The sequence below is a fragment of the Pleurodeles waltl genome, chromosome 4_1 (assembly GCF_031143425.1).
Source record: "Pleurodeles waltl isolate 20211129_DDA chromosome 4_1, aPleWal1.hap1.20221129, whole genome shotgun sequence".
In the NCBI taxonomy this organism is placed as follows: Eukaryota; Metazoa; Chordata; class Amphibia; order Caudata; family Salamandridae; genus Pleurodeles; species Pleurodeles waltl.
The window spans coordinates 783,491,025-783,513,547 of record NC_090442.1 but is presented as its reverse complement, the minus strand read 5'-3'; the positions used below and the strand labels follow the sequence as shown (position 1 = coordinate 783,513,547).

The 22,523-nt window shown below is 48.5% G+C and overlaps 1 protein-coding gene across 2 annotated transcripts in view; it reads right to left on the bottom strand.

Annotated features, from left to right (window-relative positions):
• LOC138288166 (kelch repeat and BTB domain-containing protein 13-like) overlaps positions 1 to 22,216 on the bottom strand; it is a 60,002-nt gene extending 37,786 nt beyond the window's left edge. For both annotated transcript variants that reach the window (XR_011202354.1, XM_069229477.1), the window contains exons 1-2: positions 20,791 to 22,216; positions 17,648 to 18,358 (exon numbers count right to left, since the gene is read on the bottom strand). Coding sequence is in view for 1 of the 2 variants with exons in the window: in XM_069229477.1 (XP_069085578.1) it covers positions 17,648 to 18,358; positions 20,791 to 21,105 (1,026 nt within the window). In the remaining variant the exon portion in view is untranslated. The remainder of the gene's footprint in view (positions 1 to 17,647; positions 18,359 to 20,790) is intronic.
• Between the last annotated feature and the right edge of the window lie 307 nt (positions 22,217 to 22,523).

The window sequence follows — 22,523 nt, the reverse complement described above, 5'->3', positions numbered from 1 at the left end:
ATTGGCTTTGGAGAGACAGCGCCTAGCCATAGAGAGGGAAAGACAAGAGATGGGTTTAGCTCCCATCAATGGTGGCAGCAACTTAAATAGGGTCAGAGAGAATACTGACATGCTAAAAATCCCCAAAGGGATTGTAACAAAATATGAAGATGGTGATGGCATCACCAAATGGTTCACAGCTTTTGAGAGGGCTTGTGCAACCAGAAAAGTACACAGATCTCCCTGGGGTGCTCTCCTTTGGGAAATGTTCACTGGAAAGTGTAGGGATAGACTCCTCACACTCTCTGGAAAAGATGCAGAATCCTATGACCTCATGAAGGCTACCCTGATTGAGGGCTTTGGATTCTCAACTGAGTACAGGATTAGGTTCAGGGGGGGCTCAAAAATCCTCGAGCCAGACCTGGGTTGATTTTGTTGACTTCTCAGTCAAAACACTAGATGGTTGGATTAATGGCAGTGGTGCAAATGATTATGAAGGGCTGTATAATTTGTTTTTGAAGGAACACCTTTGAAGTAATTGTTTCAATGAAAAACTGCATCAGCTTCTGGTAGACCTAGGTCCAATTTCTCCCTAAGAATTGGGAAAGAAGGCAGACCACTGGGTCAAGACAAGGGTGACCAAGACTTACACAGGGGGTGACCAAAAGAAAGGGGTCACAAAGTCTCCCCAGGGGAAGCGTGTTGAGACATCCAAGGGAAAAAGTAAAGAGTCTTCTACAGGGCCCAAAAAACCTGCACAGGAGGATGGGTCCAAAGCCTCTTCACAATCCTCATTTGGGTACAAGGGTAAAAACATTGATCCCAAAAAGGCCTGGTGTCGCAGCTGTAGTCAGCATGGACATCAAACTGGAGACAAGGCCTGTCCCAAGAAAGGTCCCACTTCAACTACTACTCCAGTTAGCACTGGAATAACCAGTCTCCAGGTGGGATCAACAGTGTGCCCAGAGCAAATCAGGATTCACACTGTAGCTACATTAGACTCTGAGGGTGGGATGGACTTAGCCACACTAGCTGCCTGGCCGCCTAACATGCAAACATACAGACAGCAGCTCTTTGTGAATGGGACAAGAGTAGAGGCCCTGAGGGATACAGGTGCCAGTGTCACTATGGTGACAGACAAACTGGTTTCCCCAGGACAATACTTGACTGGACAAACTTATCCAGTCACCAATGCTGACAATCAGACTAAAGTACATCCCATGGCTATGGTAACTTTAGAATGGGGAGGGGTCACTGGCCTGAAACAGGTGGTAGTCTCTTCTGCTATACCAGTTGAATGTCTGCTTGGAAATGATCTGGAGTCCTCAGCATGGGCTGAGGTAGAACTCAAAGCCCATGCAGCCATGCTGGGTATCCCTGAACTGGCGTGTGTCAAGACTAGGGCACAGTGCAGAGCTCAGGGTGAAAAAGAGGTGTTGGAGTCTGGAACAATGGCCCAACCCTCCAAGAGAAAAGGAAAGAAGACTGGGGAACCAGCTTCAGCACAGAAAAGGAAACAGAACCTCTTTTCCTAGGAAGAAGTGTTATCCCCTGAGGGAACTGAGCCTATAGAGTTAGAACCTTATCAGGTTTAGCCCTTGGGCCCAGGGGGACTCTCAAGGGAACAGCTGTGCAAGGGGCAAGAAACTTGTCCCTCTTTTGAAGGCCCTAAGGCAGCAAGCTGCTGACTAAGAGAAAGGAAATGTCAGTGGAATACACAGGGTCTATTGGGAAGATGGACTCCTTTACACTGAGGCAAGAGATCCCAAACCTGGTGCCACTAGAAGAGTGATAGTGCCTCAGGAGTTTAGGGAGTTCATTCTGACCTTAGCCCAATGCATTCTCCTTGCTGGGCATTTGGGACAAACCAAGACATGGGAGAGGTTAGTCAACCATTTCTATTGGCCCAATATGTCCAAGAAAGTGAAGGAGTTTTGTGCCTCCTGTGCCACCTGTTAAGCCAGTGGTAAGACAGGTGGCCACCCAAAGGCCCACCTCATTCCACTTCCAGTGGCGGGGGTCCCCTTTGAAAGAGTGGAAGTGGATATAGTGGGTCCCCTTGAACCTCCCCAGCCTCAGGGAATCAGTATATCCTAGTAGTAGTGGATCATGCTGCTAGGTACCCTGAAGCAATTCCCCTTTGGTCCACTACTGCCCCTGTAGTAGCCAAAGCACTCATTGGTATTTTTACCAGAGTGGGATTTCCTAAGGAGGTGGTTTCTGACAGAGGTACCAACTTCATGTCAGCTTACCTAAAACACATGTGGAATGAGTGTGGGGTGACTTACAAATTCACCACACCATACCATCCACAAACCAATGGTCTTGTTGAGAGATTTAACAAGACAATGAAGGGCAGGATCATGGGGCTCTCTGAAAAACTCAAAAGGAGATGGGATGTCCTCTTGCCATGCCTGCTTTTCGCCTACAGAGAGGTGCCTCAGGAGGGAGTAGGGTTTTCCCCCTTGAACTTCTGTTTGGCCATCCTGTTAGGGGACCACTAGCTCTTGTGAAAGAAGGCTGGGAGAGACCTCTCCATGAGCCTAAGCAAGATATAGTGGACTATGTACTAGGCCTACGTTCCAGGATGGCAGAGTACATGGAAAAGGCAAGTAAAAACCTTGAGACCAGCCAACAACTTCAGAAGATGTGGTATGACCAAAAGGCTGCTATGGCAGAGTTTCAGCCAGGGCAGAAAGTCTGGGTTCTGGAGACTGTGAGTCCCAGGGCACTTCAGGACAACTGGAGTGGCCCTTACCCAGTGCTGGAGAAAAAGAGTGAGGTCACCTACCTGGTAGACCCAGGCACTAGCAGGACCCCCAAGATGGTGATCCATGTTAACCGCCTAAAACTCTTCCATGACAGGGCAGATGTAAACATGTTGATGGTTACAGATGAGGACCAGGAAGCAGAGAGTGAACCTCTCCCTGATCTCCTCTCCACTGACCCTAAGGATGGCACAGTAGATGGAGTGATCTACTCAGACACCCTCTCTGGCCAACAGCAAGCTGACTGCAGGCAAGTCCTCCAGCAGTTTGCTGAGCTCTTTTCCCTAACCCCTGGTCAGACACACCTGTGTACCCATGATTTGGACACATGATACAGCATGCCTGTCAAAACAACATATTCAGACAGTCTGACCAAGTTAGGGAAAGCATCAAAGTGGAAGCCCACAAGATGATGGAGTTGGGAGTGATTGAGCACTCTGATAGTCCCTGGGCTAGCCCAGTGGTCTTGGTCCTCAAACCTCACACAAAAGATGGCAAGAGAGAGATGAGGTTCTGTGTGGACTACAGAGGGCTTAATTCTGTCACCAAGACAGATGCTCACCCCATTCCAAGGGCAGATGAGCTGATTGATAAATTGGGTGCTGCCAAGTACCTGAGTACCTTTGACTTGACAGCAGGGTACTGGCAAATAAGAATGGCACCAGGAGGAAAAGAGAAAACAGCATTCTCTACACCTGATGGGCACTACCAGTTTACTGTGATGCCCTTTGGCTTAAAGAATGCCCCTGCCACCTTCCAACGGTTGGTGAATCAAGTCCTTGCTGGCTTGGAGTCCTTTAGTGCAGCTTATCTTGATGATATTGCTGTCTTTAGCTCCAGCTGGCAGGTTCACCTGGCCCACCTGAAGAAGGTTTTGCAGGCCCTGCAAGCAGCAGGCCTCTCTATCAAGGCATCTAAATGTCAGATAGGGCAGGGTACTGTGGTTTACTTGGGACACCTTGTAGGTGGAGGCCAAGTTCAGCCACTGCAACCCAAGATCCAGACTATTCTGGACTGTTTAGCTCCCAAAACCCAGACTCAAGTCAGGGCATTCCTTGGCTTGACTGGTTACTATAGGAGATTTGTGAAGGATTATGGATCTATAGGACCCCCCTCACAGAACTTACCTCCAAGAAAATGCCCAAGAAAGTTAACTGGACCTTGGACTGTCAAAAGGCCTTTGACACCCTGAAGCCAGCAATGTGCACAGCACCAGTTTTGAAAGCTCCAGATTACTCTAAGCAGTTCATAGTGCAGACAGATGCCTCTGAACATGGGATAGGAGCAGTCCTGTCCCAAAGAAATGATGATGGCCTTGACCAGCCTGTTGCTTTTATTAGCAGGAGGTTACTCCCAAGGGAGCAGCGTTGGAGTGCCATTGAGAGGGAGGCCTTTGCTGTGGTCTGGTCCCTGAAGAAGTTGAGACCATACCTTTTTGGTACTCACTTTATAGTTCCAACTGACCACAAACCTCTCAGATGGCTCATGCAAATGAAAGGAGAAAACCCTAAACTGTTGAGGTGGTCCATATCCCTACAGGGAATTGCCTTTATAGTGGAACACAGACCTGGGACTGCCCATGCCAATGCAGATGGCCTTTCCAGGTTCTTCCGCTTAGAAAATAAAGACTCTCTTGGGAAAGGTTAGTCTCATCCTCTTTCGTTTGGGGGGGAGGGGGGGGGTTGTGTAAGGAAATGCATCCTTGGCATGGTTACCCCCTAACCTTTTGCCTTTGCTGATGCTAAGTTATGATTTGAAAGTGTCCTGGGACCCTGCTAACCCGGCCCCAGCACCAGTGTTCTTTCCCTAAACTGTACCTTTGTGTCCACAATTGGCACAACCCTGGCACTCAGGTAAGTCCCTTGTAACTGGTACCCCTAGTACCAAGGGCCCTGATGCCAGGGAAGGTCTGTAAGGGCTGCAGGATGTCTTATGCCACCCTAGGGACCCCTCACTCAGCACATGCACACTGCCTCACAGCTTGTGTGTGCTGGTGTGGAGAAAATGACTAAGTCGACATGGCACTCCCCTCAGAGTGCCATGCCAACCTCGCACTGCCTGTGGCATAGGTAGGTCACCCCAGGGTGGGTACACTACCCACCCTGGGTAGTGCACAGGTGAGGGCATATGTGCATGAGCACTATGCACCTACAGTGTCTAAGCAAAACCTTAGACATTGTAAGTGCAGGGTAGCCATAAGAGTATATGGTCTGGGAGTTTGTCAAACACGAACACCACAGTTCCATAATGGCTACACTGAAAACTGGGAAGTTTGGTATCAAACGTCTCAGCACAATAAATGCACACTGATGCCAGTGTGCAATTTATTGTAAAATACACGAGAGGGCATCTTAGAGATGCCCACTGAAAACATACCTGACTTCTAGTGTAGTCTGACCAGTTCCTGCCAGCCTGCCACACACCAGACATGTTGCTGGCCACATGGGGAGAGTGCCTTTGTCACTCTGTGGCCAGGAACAAAGCCTGTACTGGGTGGAGGTGCTTCTCACCTCCCCCTGCAGGAACTGTAACACCTGGTGGTGAGCCTCAAAGGCTCACCCCTTGTGTTACAGCCCCCCAGGGCCTCCCAGCTAGTGGAGATGCCCGCCCCTCTGTCCACTGCCCCCACTTTTGGCGGCAAGGCTGGAGGAGATAATGAGAAAAACAAGGAGGTGTCACCCACCAGTCAGGACAGCCCCTAAGTTGTCCTGAGCTGAGGTGATCCCTGCCTTGAAAAATCCTCCATCTTGAGTTTTGAGGATTCTCCCAATTAGGGATGTGCCCCCCTCCCCACAGGGAGGAGGCACAATGAGGTTGTAGCCACCCTCAAGGACAGTCGCCACTGGCGACTGCCCTCCCAGACCTAAACACACCCCTAAATTCAGCGACCCTCGGCCTAGCCCAGGTGGTGACTGTCCCGAGAAGCCCCCCTGTGCCTGCCTGCAACGCTAGAGTGACCCCCAGATCCCTCCATTGTTTTCAACCTAAAACCCGACGCCTGCTTTGCCCACTGCACCCGGCCGCCCCTGTGCCGCTGAGGGTGTACTTTGTGTGCCTTCTCGTGTGTCCCCCGGTGCTCTACAAAACCCCCCTGGTCTGCCCCCCGAGGACCCGGGTACTTACCTGCTGGCAGACTGGAACCGGAGCACCCCTGTTCCCCATAGGTGCCTGTGTGTTTTGGGCACCTCTTTGACCTCTGCACCTGACCGGCCCTGAGCTGCTGGTGGGGTAACTTTGGGGTTGCCTGGAACCCCCAACGGTGGGCTGCCTATGCCCCAAACTTGAGACTTGTAAGTGTTTTACTTACCTCCAAAACTAACCTTTACTTATCTCCCCCAGGAACTGTTGATTTTCGCACTGTGTCCACTTTGAAAATAGCTTTTTGCCAATTTTACAAAGACTGTATGTGATATTGCTTTCATTCAAAGTTCCTAAAGTATCTAAGTGAAGTATTTTACATTTAAAGTATTAACTGTAAATCTTGAACCTGTGGTTCTTAAAATAAACTGTGGTTCTTAAAATAAACTAAGAAATTATATTTTTCAATATAAAAACCTATTGGCCTGGAATAAGTCTTTGAGTGTGTATTCCTCATTTATTGCTTGTGTGTGTACAACAAATGCTTAACACTACCCTCTGATAAGCCTACTGCTCGATCACACTACCACAAAATAGAGCATTAGAATTATCTCTTTTTGCCACTATCTTACCTCTAAGGGGAACCCTTGGACTCTGTGGATGCTATTTCTTACTTTGAAATAGTATATACAGAGCCAACTTCCTACACTATATCAACTTGATAAAGTGAGCATTAGACATTGTACTGACACAAAGGAAATTGCATCCTCAGCTTTGGCCATCTGCACCTTAGCACAATGAAGCACTCAGATCCACCCAGCATGATCGTGAAAGATGGGAAAAACTTGATTGTCTATATTCCTCACCTGATCTTAAGCTCACACTTTGGCCAGTTCTGAAATCTTAAAACAAACTTGAAAGCACTTTTAAAGCAGACTACTACACTTTTTTTTCTATCACACCTTCGCTGGAAAACGCCACTGGTGTTTCACAAACATTTCAACACTTTCAACTGCTTTGGGATAACCTTGGCTCTTTTTTAGATTACGATCTCAAATATAATTGCCTCGAGTGTTAACTTCAGCACCTGAAGCATCTCCTGAGGGAAGAGATCTATCTTTGAGTGGCCCCTTCTGTCAGTAGCAGAGATTCACCTGGGCAGACTGATTTTGGACAGATTGACTTAGACAGCTTTCTGAAGTTAGCCCATTCTATAACTTTTCAATCCCCTGTTGATCCTTAATGGCCAAAGACTTAGAAAGAAATGGCACCTTCTTTGGCTGAGCCGTTGAGAGCTATCTGCAATCAGTCATTAGTCATGGGATATATTCACAGTAAGCTTAAAAACGCTGATGGCTCCATTCCTTAAAAAACTACAGTTGACCCCTCCAACCTTAGTCATTTAGACCTATCTCACTTCTGCCATGTCCAATAAAAATCTTGGAAAATTTAGTGATCAGAGGTGTGATCAACTTCCTGGAACAAAACCACCAAATGGATGCTGTTCAATCTGGTTTTCCTCCCAGCCATGGCAACAAATGTGTGTTGGTCTCGGTTCAAGATGACCTCTGTATCGGGGTAGCCAAGGGTTAGCTTGTGGGCCTCATTTTATTGGATATGTCTGCTACCTTCGATATGGTCTCACACAAGATCCTAATTAACAGACTGACAGATGTTGGTGTCAGTGAAACAGCACTTCAATCTTACTTTTAGAACAGACGTCGAGTGATTCACCTTTCCCTTTTTCTTTCTGATTTCAGACCAGTTACTCAAGAGTTACCTCAGGGGTCTGTGTTAAAACCACTGTTTTCAATGTATACTTAATGCCCTTGGCACAGCTGATCCAATGAAGTACGCAGATGACACTCAGTTGATCATCTCAGTGGATCAAACCAGACCAGCTCCATTTGAGACATTTCAGTCCTGTATGTATGTGATAAGCATGCGGCTCGGTCAAAACCCACTAAAATGCAACAAGGATAAGACAGAGATACTGTGCTGCTCTCTAGGAACCCCTTTATGTACACTTTTAGCAGACGTCTGGACAGGAACTAATGATTTTAAGGATTCCTTGCCAATACCTGCAAATTCTGTCCAGAATTTAGGTTTCCATTTATATCAGGCACTTTCTCTAATTAATCAGGTACAAAACTTCATCAACATGTTTTTCTCTGCTGATGATATTGCTGAGAATTCTCCCGCTTCTTCCTAGTCATATGCATTCTCTGGTGGTCATAGCCGCCATTCTGAGCAGGCTGGAATATTGCAATGCTCTTTTCAGGGGGATTTGTCAAGCATGGGCCAAAAAAAAGGCGGGGTGTCCCAAAACGCTTTTTCCCCACTCATTTTTCCATAGGGATTTTGAACAGCAATAGCACAGCACAGAAACCACTGGATGGAATTACACCAATTTGGGAGAAAGCTGCGGCCTGGCACAGAAAGTGACCTTTTTGTGATTAGGTGTAAATCTGTTCAGGAGTTTTAGAGCAATTGAATAAAATCCAAATTTGTATATATAGGGACGCAATGGGTCAGTGAACCCTCCTGATCTTGTGCTGAGATTTGACTGGCTGCCAACACTTAAACAAGGAAGTGTTGGCCGCCATGTTGGGACTCAGCTTCAGCCGAGTACCAGCAAAAAGTGTAAGAAACAAAAAAAAAACCCCCCCCCGAGCAAAAAATCCTTTTTAAAATTGTTTTGCCACATTTTTTTTTTCAAACAAAGAGCGGGCTCCCACGCTTGGTGATTCTTAAGCCCCCGGGTGGGACAAGTCCCGGAGGCATTGTGAATTTTAATGTGTGTAGGGGCACACCCACCTACAGCCCCATGGAATACCACTTCCCCAGGGCTACTATTAAATTCAATACGGGGGCCACCCCCGGGGCTATACTCGTTGGGGGGGGGCCATGAGACCCCCCCCTTGACAAGCCACTGATGGCCCTGTGTACCGCCACCCCGCAGGGTCAACTCCTGCTATGTCCCGGGATGCCTACCTTGGGACATAGGCCCTCATTATGACTCCGGCGGGCGGCGGAGGCCGCCCGCCAGAATTCCGCCCTCCGTAATACCGCTCCGCGGTCAGAAGACCGCGGAGGGTATTATGAGTTTTTCCCTGGGCTGGCGGGCGGTCTCCAAAAGACCGCCCGCCAGCCCAGGGAAAAACTCCCTTCCCACGAGGATGCCGGCTCGTAATAGAGCCGGCGGAGCGGGAAGGTGCGACGGGTGCTGTTGCACCCGTCGCATATTTCACTGTCTACAAGGCAGACAGTGAAATACATTTTGGGGCCCCCAGGGGCCCCGCGACTCCCCCTCCCGCCATCCGGTTCCCGGCGGGAGAACCGCCAGGAACTGGATGGCGGGAGGGGGAGTCGGAATCCCCAAGCCGGCGCAGCAAGCTGCGCCGCCTTGGAGGATTCCTTGGGGGCAGCGGGAAACCGGCGGGAGACCGCCGGTTTCCCTTCTCTGACCGCGGCTAAGCCGCCGCGGTCAGAATGCCCCGCGGGGCACCGCCGGCCTGTCGGCGGTGCCTCCGCATCCAGCGGCCCTGGCGGTTACAAACCGCCAGGGTCGTAATGAGGGCCATAGTTGTTTGCTGTCAGTTCCCACCGAGCAAGAGCAAACAAAGCCCGCTTTCCGACAGCGGGAGCTGTCAAATAGCTCCCACTGTCAGAAAGCGGAGTTTTATCTGTCTTCCCTTACACGCAAATATGCCTGCAGGGAAAACAGATGAAAACATTGCTCCTACAAGCAGGCACCGGTTATTATAAGCAGCTCCCTGCTTGCCGTAGCAATGCCAGCTTCCACAAGACGTGGGGAGCCGGCTAGGACCAAAAGGGTCCCCCCCGCTGTCCTGTCACTCTTTCTCACTCTCTCTCTCTTCCACCCCATTATGGGATGGAAGAGAGAGATTGTCATTGCAATGGTCTCTCCATATAATGACTTCCCAGAAAGACAGCACAGAAAGAAGTCATCCGAGGCATAATGGTTAAGGTGTAAGACGCTTTCACTGAAAGTTGAGGGTTCTAGTTCAGGTGTGTCTGTAGTAATTTCAGTACTTTCATTTATTTTCAAATTTAAATGTTTAAGGTTCATAATAAAAGGTGATCTCAGTCTTTGATTGACAAATACCATTTTATTTTCAATATGTCCAGAAATATCTCATTCCAAGTATATCATTCACCAAAGGCTAAAAAACAATCTCTCTCCCACTCAGGCTGTTTCGCTCTCTCAATTTCTCTTTTTGAATCTCCTTCTCCCACTCACACACCCACTCAGACCCTTACGCACCCACTCACAGACCCACTGAAACCCTCAGACACTCACTCACAGACCCACCCAGACACTAACGCACCCACATACACCAATTTACACCCAGACAGACATTCAAGCACCTGCTCACAGACCCACTGATACTCTCACACACCACTCAGAGACCCACTGAAACCCTCAAGCACTCACTCACAGACCTACATAGATATGGACGCACCCACTAAGTCACTGATGCACACACTCACAACCAGACAGACACTCTCACAGCTACTGTCACCCCCAGATACACCCTCTCACACCTATTCTCACACCCAGAGAGACAGGCTGTAGCGAACTCCCACAGCGCACGGCCAAAGGGCCACGCGGAGGGTGGGATTAGATGGTTAGGGGAGTTGGCTGCACAGTCTGGCCGCAGGCCAGGCAGCCAACCGCTGTTGTGCGGGTTGGATTAACGTATAGTAATGAAAATTACTTTACGTTAGGAAAACCATAGAAATTCACTGAAAAAAACAAAGGCTACTGGGAAGTTATAGTTAGGAAATAGAATGAAAAAAAGCCATAGAAATACACTTAAAAAACAAAAAGATTACAGAGACGTTATATTTAGCCTCACATTTTAAACGTACAAAACCATAGAAATTCATCTGTTATAATTAGAGTTACCTCCAGTAACTATAACTTGTGCCTTAAGGTAACTAAAACTTGTGCCCTCGCCATGCACTGCTAATTACCCCACAGATTACGGCAGTCATGATATCTGTTAGAACTGGCATCTTTTGGCAAGTTTTCCCTGTCTTTTTGCCTTCTTTTCTGACCTCCTGTTTTTATGGTGTGCTGGACATGGTTTTCGCTGGTTTATTGTCTCTCCGCAATTTACCACTGCTGATCAGTACTGAAGTTCACGTGTTCCCTGTATAAATTGTATTGGTGATTGGTTTATCCCCGATTTGCATATATGATTTACTATTGAGTCCCTAGTAAAGTGCACTAGAGGTTCCCAGGGCCTGTAAATCAAATGCTAGTAGTGGGCCTGCAGCACTGATTGTGCCACCCACAGGAGTAGTCCTGTAAACATGTCTCAGACCTGCCACTGCAATGTCTGTGTGTGTAGTTTTGACCTGCCAATTCGACCTGGCAAGTGTATCCACTTGCCATGCCCAAACCTTCCCTTTTACTACATGTAAGTCACCCCTAAGGTAGGCCCAAGGCAGCCCAATGGGCAGGATGCAGTGTATTTAAAATGTAGGACATATACTGCTGTGTTTTACATGTCCTGATAATGACATACTACCAAATTTGGTTTTCACTATTGCAAGGCCTATCTCTCCCATGAGTTAACATGGGGACTTCCTTTAAATATCTTTTAAGTGCAGTTTTCCATTGGGGGCAGATAGAGATTGGAGTCTCTGAACTCACAGTTTTAAAAACATCTTTTGGTACAGTTGGTTTATGGATTGTCTGTTTGAAAATGCCACTTTTAGAGAGTGGACATTCTGTGCCTCTGCCTGCCTGTGGAATCCACGTCTGGGTCAGACTGACAGTTGGGCTGTTTGTGAATTCCCTCTAGACAGTGACACAAAGGGAGCTGAGGTGCGTCCTACATATCCTAAGGAGTCTTTCTGGGCTAGAGTGGGCAGGGAGGAACTGACACCTGCACCTGAAAAGGCTGTGTCTGTCTTCACACAATGCTGTCTCCAACCCCTTGCAGTGTGTCTGGGGCCATGCCTGGGCAAGGCAGGATCTTGTGAACAACAGAGACTTTCCTTCGAAGTTTGCCTACTTCAAAGGCGGAAATGAGTGGTGGTCCCAAAACCCCAGACTTGTAGAACACGTCTGGATCGAGAGGAATCTCAGCCAACGAGAAAAGCTGGAGGAGGTGTACTGCCTCTTTGCTGTGTGCTTTGCTGATTTGGCCTGCAGTTGCTGCTTCTGCCTTAAAGAGGACAAAGACTAGACTTTGCTGTGTATCCTGCTTGTGAAGATTCTCCAATGGCTTGAAGTAAAGCTTGCCTCCTGATGGAAGTCTCAGGGATATAAAAGACTTCAGATTCATCTACCTACAGCACTGGGAACTGTATGTTTTGTGCTGCAACAGAAGAAAAACCACCACAACGCCGCTGCCAGCACCGTGACCTGATGACGCTGCACGGAGCTGCGCCCCACTTCACTCCGCAACCCTGGTCTCGCTGACGCCGCCACCTGACGCGATTATCGAGCCACTGCTTGCACCGTGACCTGTGGGCCCTGCACTTCGTACCGCTCGCACCGCAGCCATAGTGTCCCCGACGACAAGGCTCGATGCTGACACCGACACCACTTGTGAGGTACACGAAGCACAGTCCTGTCCCGCACCGCAGCACCCCTACACCGACGCCAGCACCATGAACTCCAGCAACAATGACGCCACTGCCTTCACCGCAACCTGGAGACACCGCACGTCGCACTGCCCCACTTCATACTGCAGCTGATCTTACCAACGCTGCAGGACGCTGTCACTGAGCCACTGCCTGCACTGTGACCTGTGGGCACTGCACGTCACATCGACCCGCTTAGCATCGCAGCCCTGACGCCATGAACGCCAGTGCTCCTGACTTCATCATCTGCCCATAGTTCGATCTGCAATACGTGGGACTTCCAGGGCCCGACGACCCCTGCACCGACCTCTGGAACCGACACCCGCCAACGCCTGCTGATGCGCGAACCCATTTCTAACAGCATTTTTGATAACATCACTGATAATATCAATGTAATATTTGCAGTAAACCTTTTGAGGAAAAAATAGTGCATGGCGGGGGCGCAAATTATAGTTAGCTTAGGGCACGAGTTATAGTTACTTGAAATACCTCTAACTATAACTGATGAATTTCTATGGTTTTGTACGTTTAAAATGTGAGCCTTACTATAACGTCCCTGTAACCTTTGGTTTTTTAAATGAATTTTAAACATAATCATAAAAATAAAGCCTTTAAGAATATCAAAGTAATTTAATCGTAATGTACAAAGAAAGGTAACAAGGTTTTTAAATAATTAAATTAATTTAAATTAATTCTAAACATACATTTTAGTAACTGTTTAACCCCTCGCATGCCAGGGACAAGCTGGTCTCGTCCAGGCACACTGTTGCCATGTGCCTGGGACGAGACCAGTTCGTCCTGACGAGACCACCTCGTCCTGCACCCTGCCCAAGGGAGGTGCGCTAGCACTCCACCCATGCGACTACCTCCCCCCCAACCCCCCATCCCCCTGTCGGGGATGGAAGGGGAATCGCTTCCCCTTCCATCCCCGACGGCAATCTGATGACGTCATCAAAGGCTGCTGAGGCCGCGCTGGAAGCCATTTGCTTCCAGCACATCGAGAAGAGAGGACCTCTACAGGTAGGTCCTTCTCTTTTGGGGGGTTTTGGGAGGGAAAACAGACACAGGGGGAAAGGAAAGAGTTTTTTCTTTCCCCCTGTGCCTGTTTTCAATGGATTCCTCCTCCACGATAGGAATCCACCACTGGGCACCAGGGATTTTGAGTGTGTTTATTTTGTGGAGCGACCCCTTGGGCAAGGGTCGCTCCCCGGGGGTCATTTGACTTTTTTGATGGGGTTGACAAAGAAGCAGTCACTGGCTTCTTATTGGTCTATTAGTCCCTTGATGGCAACAGCTATATTTCCTGCAACTATGACTCGTAATCGCTATTTGCTTCTTCATCGTATGCTGCATTTTGTAGAAAATGCTTTAGCCTTGCCACAAGATCACCCTGATTCTGACTGTCTTTTTAAAATTCCTACTCCCCAGTGTTCCCTTCAGTCTCCCAAGTAAAATGATACCTCACTTGTGTGGGTCCCTAAAGCAGAGTCAGCCTAAAGATGTATAAAAGAAAAATATGTGCTTATCAACTCGCTGTGCTATCCCCTCAATCTGTACAGGTTTTTGGCATTTTTCTGTTGAAGGCACCTGGGCCCCCACACAAGTGAGGTATCATTTTTATCGGGAGACTTGGGGGAATGCTGGATGGAAGGAAATTTGTGGCTCCTCTCAGATTTCAGAGCTTTCTGTCACCAAAATGAGAGGAAAAGGTGTTTTTTGGCCACATTTTGAGGTTTGCAAAGGATTCTGGGTAACAGAACCTGGTGAGAGCCCCACAAGTCACCCCATCTTGGATTCCCTTAGATGTCTAGTTTTCAAAAATGCGCAGGTTTGGTAGGTTTCCCTAGATGTCGGCTGAGCTAGAGGCCAAAATCTAAAGCTAGGCACTTTGCAAAAAAAACCAGCAGATTTCAATGTAAAAATGTGATGTGTCCATGTTGTGTTTCCTGTCGCGAGCATAAGGCCTACCCAAGCAAGTGAGGTACCATTTTTTATTGGAAGACTTGGGGGAACACAGAATAGCAAAACGCGTGTTATTGCCCCTTGTCTATCTCTACATTTTTTCCTTCCAAATGTAAGACAGTGTGTAAAAAAGGTGTCTATTTGAGAAATGCCCTGTAATTCACGTCCTAGTATGGGCACCCCGGAATTCAGAGATGTGCAAATAACCACTGCTTCTCAACACCTTATCTTGTGCCCATTTTGGAAATACAAAGGTTTTCTTGATACATATTGTTCACTCTTTATATTTCAGCCAATGTATACCCGGTATAGAATGAAAATCCACTGCAAGGTGCAGCTCATTTATTGACCAGTGATAATTCAAGGCACAAGACGGAGGCTGAAAGACACTTTATCCCAGACCGGCAAAGTGTATTGTATATGTTGCACAGGCAATATTGAATAAGGGCCTTCCACTGGAGACGTCATGGCTGCTACACTCACGTAAATCCTCAATTTAAACATGTGTTCGCCAGAAATTAGGACTCTTTTGGCTTCAAGGAAAGCTACAGTGTGGATTGCCTTTGAATGTGGTATTGAGGGATTGGATTGTGGCCACCAGCACAGAAGTCCACTTACACTATTCACAGTGAGCCTGCACCTGTGAGATTTTTTAAGCCTGACATAATGTTTGCCTATTTCCCCTATAGTACCTGTTACAGAGCCATGAACATCTTCCATTGTGTAGTACCGTAGGAGGTCAGGTATCAGTACAGGGGTGGTAAAAGGCTCAACAACCACTGTTGTAGCCCAGTAACCTCTATTTGCCTTTGGCCCCCTAATGGGCTCTGATAAAGAGATTGCCCTGTCAGCCTTTGAGGTAGCCAGGATAGTTGTTATGAGGTATTTTAAGTTTTAAGCACGTCACTGAACTCTGATAGTTGAACTTATATTATCTGTTTGAGTCAACCTTGAATTGCTCTGCCCTACCAACTTAATAGAGTCAAATGATGAAAAGGAGTACTTGATTATATATCTTGGGGTCTAATATTGTGTGGCAGAAGGATATCATTTCCAATAATAACAACCAGAGACCAGTGGGATCTGACGTCCCTGGGACTCTAGGAACCAGATCTCACTGTCAGGGAATGGGTTCGAGAGTGTCTCTGAGAGACTTGTCCTTAGTTAAACTTGTGCATTGGCATCATCTAGGTGTTTTTCTGGCCTGCACAGGTCTACCAAGGACTGGACTGGAAACATTCAGGATTTACTGTGGGACTATCTCTGATGAATGGAGTGTTCCGGCATGTGAATATTAACACAACAGAGCCACCAAATTGTTGTGTTTCAGCACAAGGAAGCTCCTTTTGGGTTCGTGTGTGTGCTGGTCCCAAACCAGCAGCTAAACAAAAGGAAACCTAGAGAGTAGAGGGAAGGAAGGCTATCCAGGTTGTTAACCCACATGTCCTGAACGGTCTAGCTCTCATCTCATCCTCACTGGCACAGTAGGAGATGCACGAGAAGACCCTAGGACCAGAGGCAGGATGACCTGCTTGTTTGGCCTGAGAAAAACAAATGACACAAGTGGTTGGGAGCAAGCCCCACTACCAATAACCTTACACACAATGAGGCAACGAAGACCTGGTTGTGTGATTCCCCATGTCACTGTGTGTATGTGTATGACAGATTTGTTTCTGGGGGTGTGAATGAACCTCATCTCCCAAAAATGATTTCCTAATTCTCATGCTGGGAGTACAACCCTACCTCTACCCTCCCAATACAGGAAAAAGCACACAGAATGTAAGATCATCTATAAGAGGAGGGTCAAGCAGTTCCTGGACAGCTCAAATCCAGGTAGGGCCACTATGCATAGTTTGGCCCTCCGCTAACATCCGCCGTACAGGCACAGATGATCAATAATGTTTGACCCCTAGTGGCTTCTTTCCCTAGGACTCTTTGAGTGCACCTGGGTGGGACATGAGTGTACAGATGGCACAGCTTATTACTGGAGAATTTAATAGAAGGTGCTTCAAGATAAAGGGCTAAAAGGTGATGCTCTAGCAAAAGGGCAATATAAGAACAATCAATATGCGATGATAATGTACGTGCCTCCAGGGACAAGAGCAATTATGGGCTTTTCATGTGATCAGGAAAGGTATGCAGTCAATACGTTGCTGCAATCACCCTATAGATCTTGACCTACACAGCACCGCACTTTCACCACCAATGACACCGCAAAGACCGACCATACTCTGCAGTAGGCATGGATATATAATAAAATAAAATAGGCTAAATGGGAGATGCACGGATACAAGGATATCCCTTTAAAAAATCCTGGAGTGAAGAAGAACATGGGGCAACACCTGAGATAAATGAGTGATTTGAATCGGTGGGTACCATGCAGAGGTCGTGATGGAGCATCCTTTATAAAATAAATAAATTAATATAAATAAATGACAAAAATACCAGATTAAGTGGAGCCACTGGTCCACAAGTGGGAAGGAGAAAGAGATTCAAATGGACCCCTAACCCAGTCCTGATATCGATTCTGGATCTTTGCCTGCCTCTAGGACTGTGGGCCTGTCCTACTTTTGAGAGTCTGCCACTCTTCATGATGCTGGAGGTGAGAGGGTGAAGGACAACAACAAAAAAGAACAAAAAAGGTATGTAAAAGAAATATATGCAGGGGACAAGCCATGGTGATCTCACTTGCACAATGTGTGCGAAAGCGACGTTTCTGCCGCGTAATCACCTAGGATATTGGTGCTATCAGGTGGCAAAGGGTAATCTGGATCTTTGCAGATAAGAGGGTAATAAAAGCCTGGTGTGTGTCAAATAGAGGCTCTTTCAAGTGATGAGATATTAATATGTGGCTTTTCCGGTGAGGGGGTAATGAAAGTACTTTAAAAGTGAGGACATAAAAAGCTTTTGGTGGCAGGGATGTAATAAAGGGGCCTATAAGTGCTATATGTCCTGTCAGGTCTTCACACAGTGTCATCTGACAACAGATCCACTCCTGCCTATGCCAACAGACCCAATACGTGTTTCCATAATTGTCTCCTGTCGCAACCCATTTACCAAACCTTTCTGAGGCCCTGAAATGTAGAGTTAATCTATGGGTCTCCCTGAATTAGGACAGTCTGTCCACCACATGCACTACGCAGGCCTAGAGGAGAATGATGTAGGTAGGGTCAGCTGATATATGTCTGATCTCCACTTTCTACCACTACATGAGGAGTGGATTTCACAAGCCATACCTTGATCATAGGGGCCATAATATCCCAGCGATCCAAGATGGGGTTGTATCGGAATGAGGCTGTCCGGAACTCTGAACCTCTCTTCAGTTTCTGTCGATACCCCCCGATCACGAACAGATAGTTCCAGAGGACAGCCACACTGATATTCCACTTGTCGGCCTTGAAAGGTAACCGCGTACCTCGATTCCAGGAATCCCCACTCAATGGCAGGCGGCAGAGAAAGTCAGAAGAAGGCGGCTCCCTACCCAGATTTTCTTTCCTCAGCATGCACAGCTCTGGCATGCCTCGCTCTCGCATTCTCACCAATATCTCCCTGTCTTCACTCCCCAGTGTCTGGTTGATGGAGGCTAGTTCAAGAAGGCCGTCACTTAGATACTGATAGACCACGAGCTGCATTTCGTCACAAGCTATCAAGCGGGAAAACTGCAGGTACCTCAGGCAGGAGTGTGGGCCCATGAGCCCTCGCAGGGAGCTGCAACACTGTTGCAGATAGTCTCTGCACAGTAGGTAACTGCCTGCCTCAATGGCCGCCAGCAACTCTTCTTCGCTGTGTAGGTGGAACTCTCCATGGAAGACAAACTCCAACACAGAATGGAAGATTTCTGATGGGATGTGCTCCAAATGGACCAGATGCTCTGATGTTTCCCGCATAGATGAGGCTGAGAGAGCCCTGAAGTACTCGCTGTGCTCTGTCAAAAGTTCCAACTCCACCTGCAAGAGGTGAAAGTGCAATCAACAGGGTTTCATTTACAACATAAGGGGGAAATTCTTATACATGCTGGAATGTGAATTTGGTCAAATATTATTTAATGGCACTGTCTTCTTTTAATGCACCTTTACACGGAATGCAAGATATTTTATAAGAGGAGACTCAAGAAGTTCATTGACAGCCCAAATCCAGGTGTAGGCTCTTTGAGTGGTTTGAACCAGCCAATAACATCAGCCCCACAGGCATACATGACCAATAATGTTTGCATATAGAGGTTGCACCTCCAAATGCCCCCCTACCTTAACACCTTGGGTGCACCTGGCAGGACATGTGTACCGATGGCACAGCTCATTATTGGAGAAGGTATTTACATTATTCAGTAACTACTAGGGTTAGTGGTGCCTGCCCCAGTTAATGGCCGGAGGATCCACCAGGTGCTAATTTATCCCCGTGCTTCTGGTTTTTGCTCCAGGCGATCTACAAGCTGCAGGACAACTAATGACTGTTGAGTGACTATTGCAGGAGTTCCACTAGCTAGCCATTTATCCATGAGTCTTTTGTAATGCCTGCAGGCTTCCCGGCATTGGTCATTTACCCCCTGGAATCGTGTACCTATTTTTCGGGTTCCACAAGCAGATAATTTATTCCTGAGCTATGTTCACCATCTGTGGAGTTCCAGCAGCTGGTAGTTTATCTCGTGTCATTTGACTGCCTTTGATCTCAGCTGGTGATTAAGCCCTAACTCCATTCCCAGGAGGTGCCAGTTGCTTATTGAACTACGCACCCCCTGCTTTACTGTCCCAACAGGTCTCCACGAACAAGGCCATGTCTATTCCCAGTCCTATCACTGAGCTCAAAGCTATGACCAGACCTTTCCTTACACAAAATGTAACACAGACTTTCTTGTGATGCTACAGGGGATTTATAAGGTGTTGGGCACCAGCCAGCACAGGAAAGGACCACCATATCTGAATCTGACACAAGAAAAAACTGACCATAAGTTGGGGTTTTGCCACTGGTCAGCCTCGTCCCCAGTGCTGCAAAGTTGAACAATTCAATAGCTTCCAAGTTATCGTGCGTTAAGCTTTTCACTCTTTGTGGGCCCTAGCACTAGGAACCAAATCGCATCCCTGTGCCAGAAGATCGCAGCTATAAGAATGGGTTCTTACACCCCACGTATATAGCAGGCTTGTTTTGTGTAGGGCCACTCCTACAAGTTGGGCAGCAGCTGGAGGAATCATCCATGAGGATGAGCCGAGCCGGTCGAGGAGTGCTTGGCGTTGTGTACTACTCCCCAACATATAGGAACAACGCAAGCAAACCTCCCAGTGTCCTAGCCTACTGTGGCTCTTCCCTGTGACTGACTCGTCAGTGCACTGAAGAGCATTAGTGGAGGGCTAGAGGTTGAGAACCACGACCTGCTTGGTGCTGGTGAGAACCATAGGGCTACATTAAGGGCACAGGAAACCACTGTTAAGCACCATAGAAAGTCTTGGGAAATAATGATACATTTGTTTAATAGTGTTAAGGTCATTTATAGCAGATCTCTAGTTTGTCAGGACTCAAGAGTTCTCGTCAACATTGTGTGCATTTGTACAGGTTGTCAAGGAGCCGTTGTGTAGTAGTGTGATGCTGTGCTCAGAGTTTCTAGCGCACACCACTGACCTCCCTTGGTAAGTCTTGGACTGCCGTGCCTTTCTGCTGTGGTCGTATGTTAAACATGTGCTCGGTGAGATCAAGTATAAGGTGGCCCTAGGACACTATTTAAAGTTGGAGGCAGTTAACTCCTGTTTGCTTGCTCTAAGACCCCTGAACTAGAGCTCACATTGACAGCAGGTGGTGAGGAAACACTGGATTCCAGCTCCACTGAGCTCTCAGGCCACTTATGAAGCTCAGTTGTTTCAGGAATGGCCTGTAGGTGAAGAAACTGTACTGCACGTAGAAGGTCTAAAGAAACTGTATTGTGCTGAGGGATGGAAGGTCCTGCACTCTAAAGATAAGTGGTACATTACAGACCACATCGTAGATGTGAAACTTAGTGAAGAGGAGGTTACTCCAGGACAGGTGGGGGACTCTGGACCAAAGGGAGAGTGTTGCTAGCACACATTCTCAGAACGCCCCCCCCACCACCCAAGAACTCGTCTAAAGGTTCGTCGTGACGTGTCCCAGGATACAATATGTCTAGGACTGCTCTACCTTTTTCACCTGAGGGTTAAGGGCTAAAGTTGTGTACTTGGGGCTCAGTTTAAGGTCAACTGTAAGGTGGCCCTGGGACACCAGAGATAAAAGACTCCAGTGTCACCACTGAAGCACCCGAGCACTAGGAACTCCAGACCCAGGCTTTACAAGGGGTTGACGCCTCCTGGAGACAAAGCAACCGACTCCTAGTTATCCCAGAGCGTCTGTACATGCCAACATGTGTGTGTAAACATACCTGGAAAGCGCAGCAGCTTGTCTGTACAGATACCATGGTGCTAGGCCCCTCACTCCGGCTGTAAGTTCGATGCTCGGCGCTCCCCCGCCAGCTCTCATCTGCCCCGCTCCTCTGAGCAGGAACCAGGAAGGGAAGCACGAACATCTTCTCGAGGATGGCGGCCACTTGCAGCAGGGAACACCAGGCGAACTGGGCAAGAGGTTGGATCAAGATGGTCCAGGCGAGAACCAGGGGACGCAGCAGCCAATGTTCACCTGCAGGGCCTTGTGCCTTCAGGCATCCCGATGGGTATCGTGGCATCGCACCCGGCTGCATGGTGGCAGACTCAGAAGGTGGGTTGCTCCAGCTGCTGGGCTTTTGTAAGGCAGGTGGCGCGTGCGGGGTCAGATGAATTCTGTTTGACTAAATCCTCGGATCACTTCTTTCAACTAACTCTGTCTGATTACATCAACAGCCGCCTTCCAAATGATTTCCCGCCCCCAAATACCACCCTCACACCCCTTTCAGCACCTCACCGTGGCCATCGTCTCACACCTCCCAAGTTACCCACTCTTCGTAAACCAGGTGACCTGCCACGGAAATCTTATCAATAGGCACATCCGTCCAGCCCCCCAGAATCCTTCACCACTGGGCAGTGTGCAGAGGGATCCACAGAATGAATGCTCTGTGCCCGTTCTAACTTCACTGTCTCAAGTGCCCGCCTCTGGCACACCCCGCAGAGCTCTCAGCTCTTGGACAGACATAACCTCCCCTCGTTCTCTGTGGTGTAAAGTGCGGCGCGAGCCACTCGCCCTCGTACCTAGTAACAACAGCACCTGCGGGCACGGGGACCCAGTGAGTGCTAAGAGCTACGCTCTTGTATGTTGCTGGGACATTCTGTCTGTGCTGCATGAGCAGAGGAGTAACTATCAGTAGTGCAGCAGGTACAGTGGCATCGGGCCTGGGATTGTTAGGGGGTCAACGTACCCAAAATATGACTGTATGTTACTGTACAGGAAGAGGACGTGGGCCTATTCGCTGTGCCACTGTAAGGAGCACCATGCCCGTCGTTCAAGTAATACACCTCGCCTGTGCAGGAGAGCCCGGGGTGTCCTCCACAACTCTATCGGTGCCGCAGGAACGTCCTTTCTGCACTGCAAGAGCTCGGGTTTGAGTGCTGCATGAGCGCCGTCTGTCCTGCAAGGGCTAGACGTGGTCAGTGCTGCAGTAACGGTTGGTCTTTGCTGCAAGAAACCCTCTAGGCCTGTACTGCCGGGCTACACTCCCCTGAGCTGCAGGTGACGGAAGCCCAGCCCATGTCGTAAAAGCTCGAGGCCCTTCCCGTGCTGCAGCAGTCGGGGTGTCGCGGGCTTTGGGAGCTGGGTCCCCTCAGGTGCTGTGCAGCAGCCATGGTGCCCTCCCTTTGATGTGGGGGCTGGCTCGGACTGGCGGGGAGGGAGGAATTCTATTTTTGACTATTTGATGACGGCTGCTGTTGGTTGAAATCTGAACCTATAGCCTCCCGAGCTGCAGCAGGCGGACCAGGAAAAGACGGCCGAGCCAGCAGGAGGGTGCAGTACACCCCACCGCCGCCAGAGCTCTGACTGCAGGCATGGCCCAGCGCAGGGCCGTCGGAAAAGCTTCAAATCGAACGCGATGGCTCTGGAAGTAGTGGTGCGGGGGTTCTGTAGGGCCCCCAAAACAGCCATGCTGGAGTGCTTGAGGTGAATGAGCGTTAACGATGTCCGTCGATG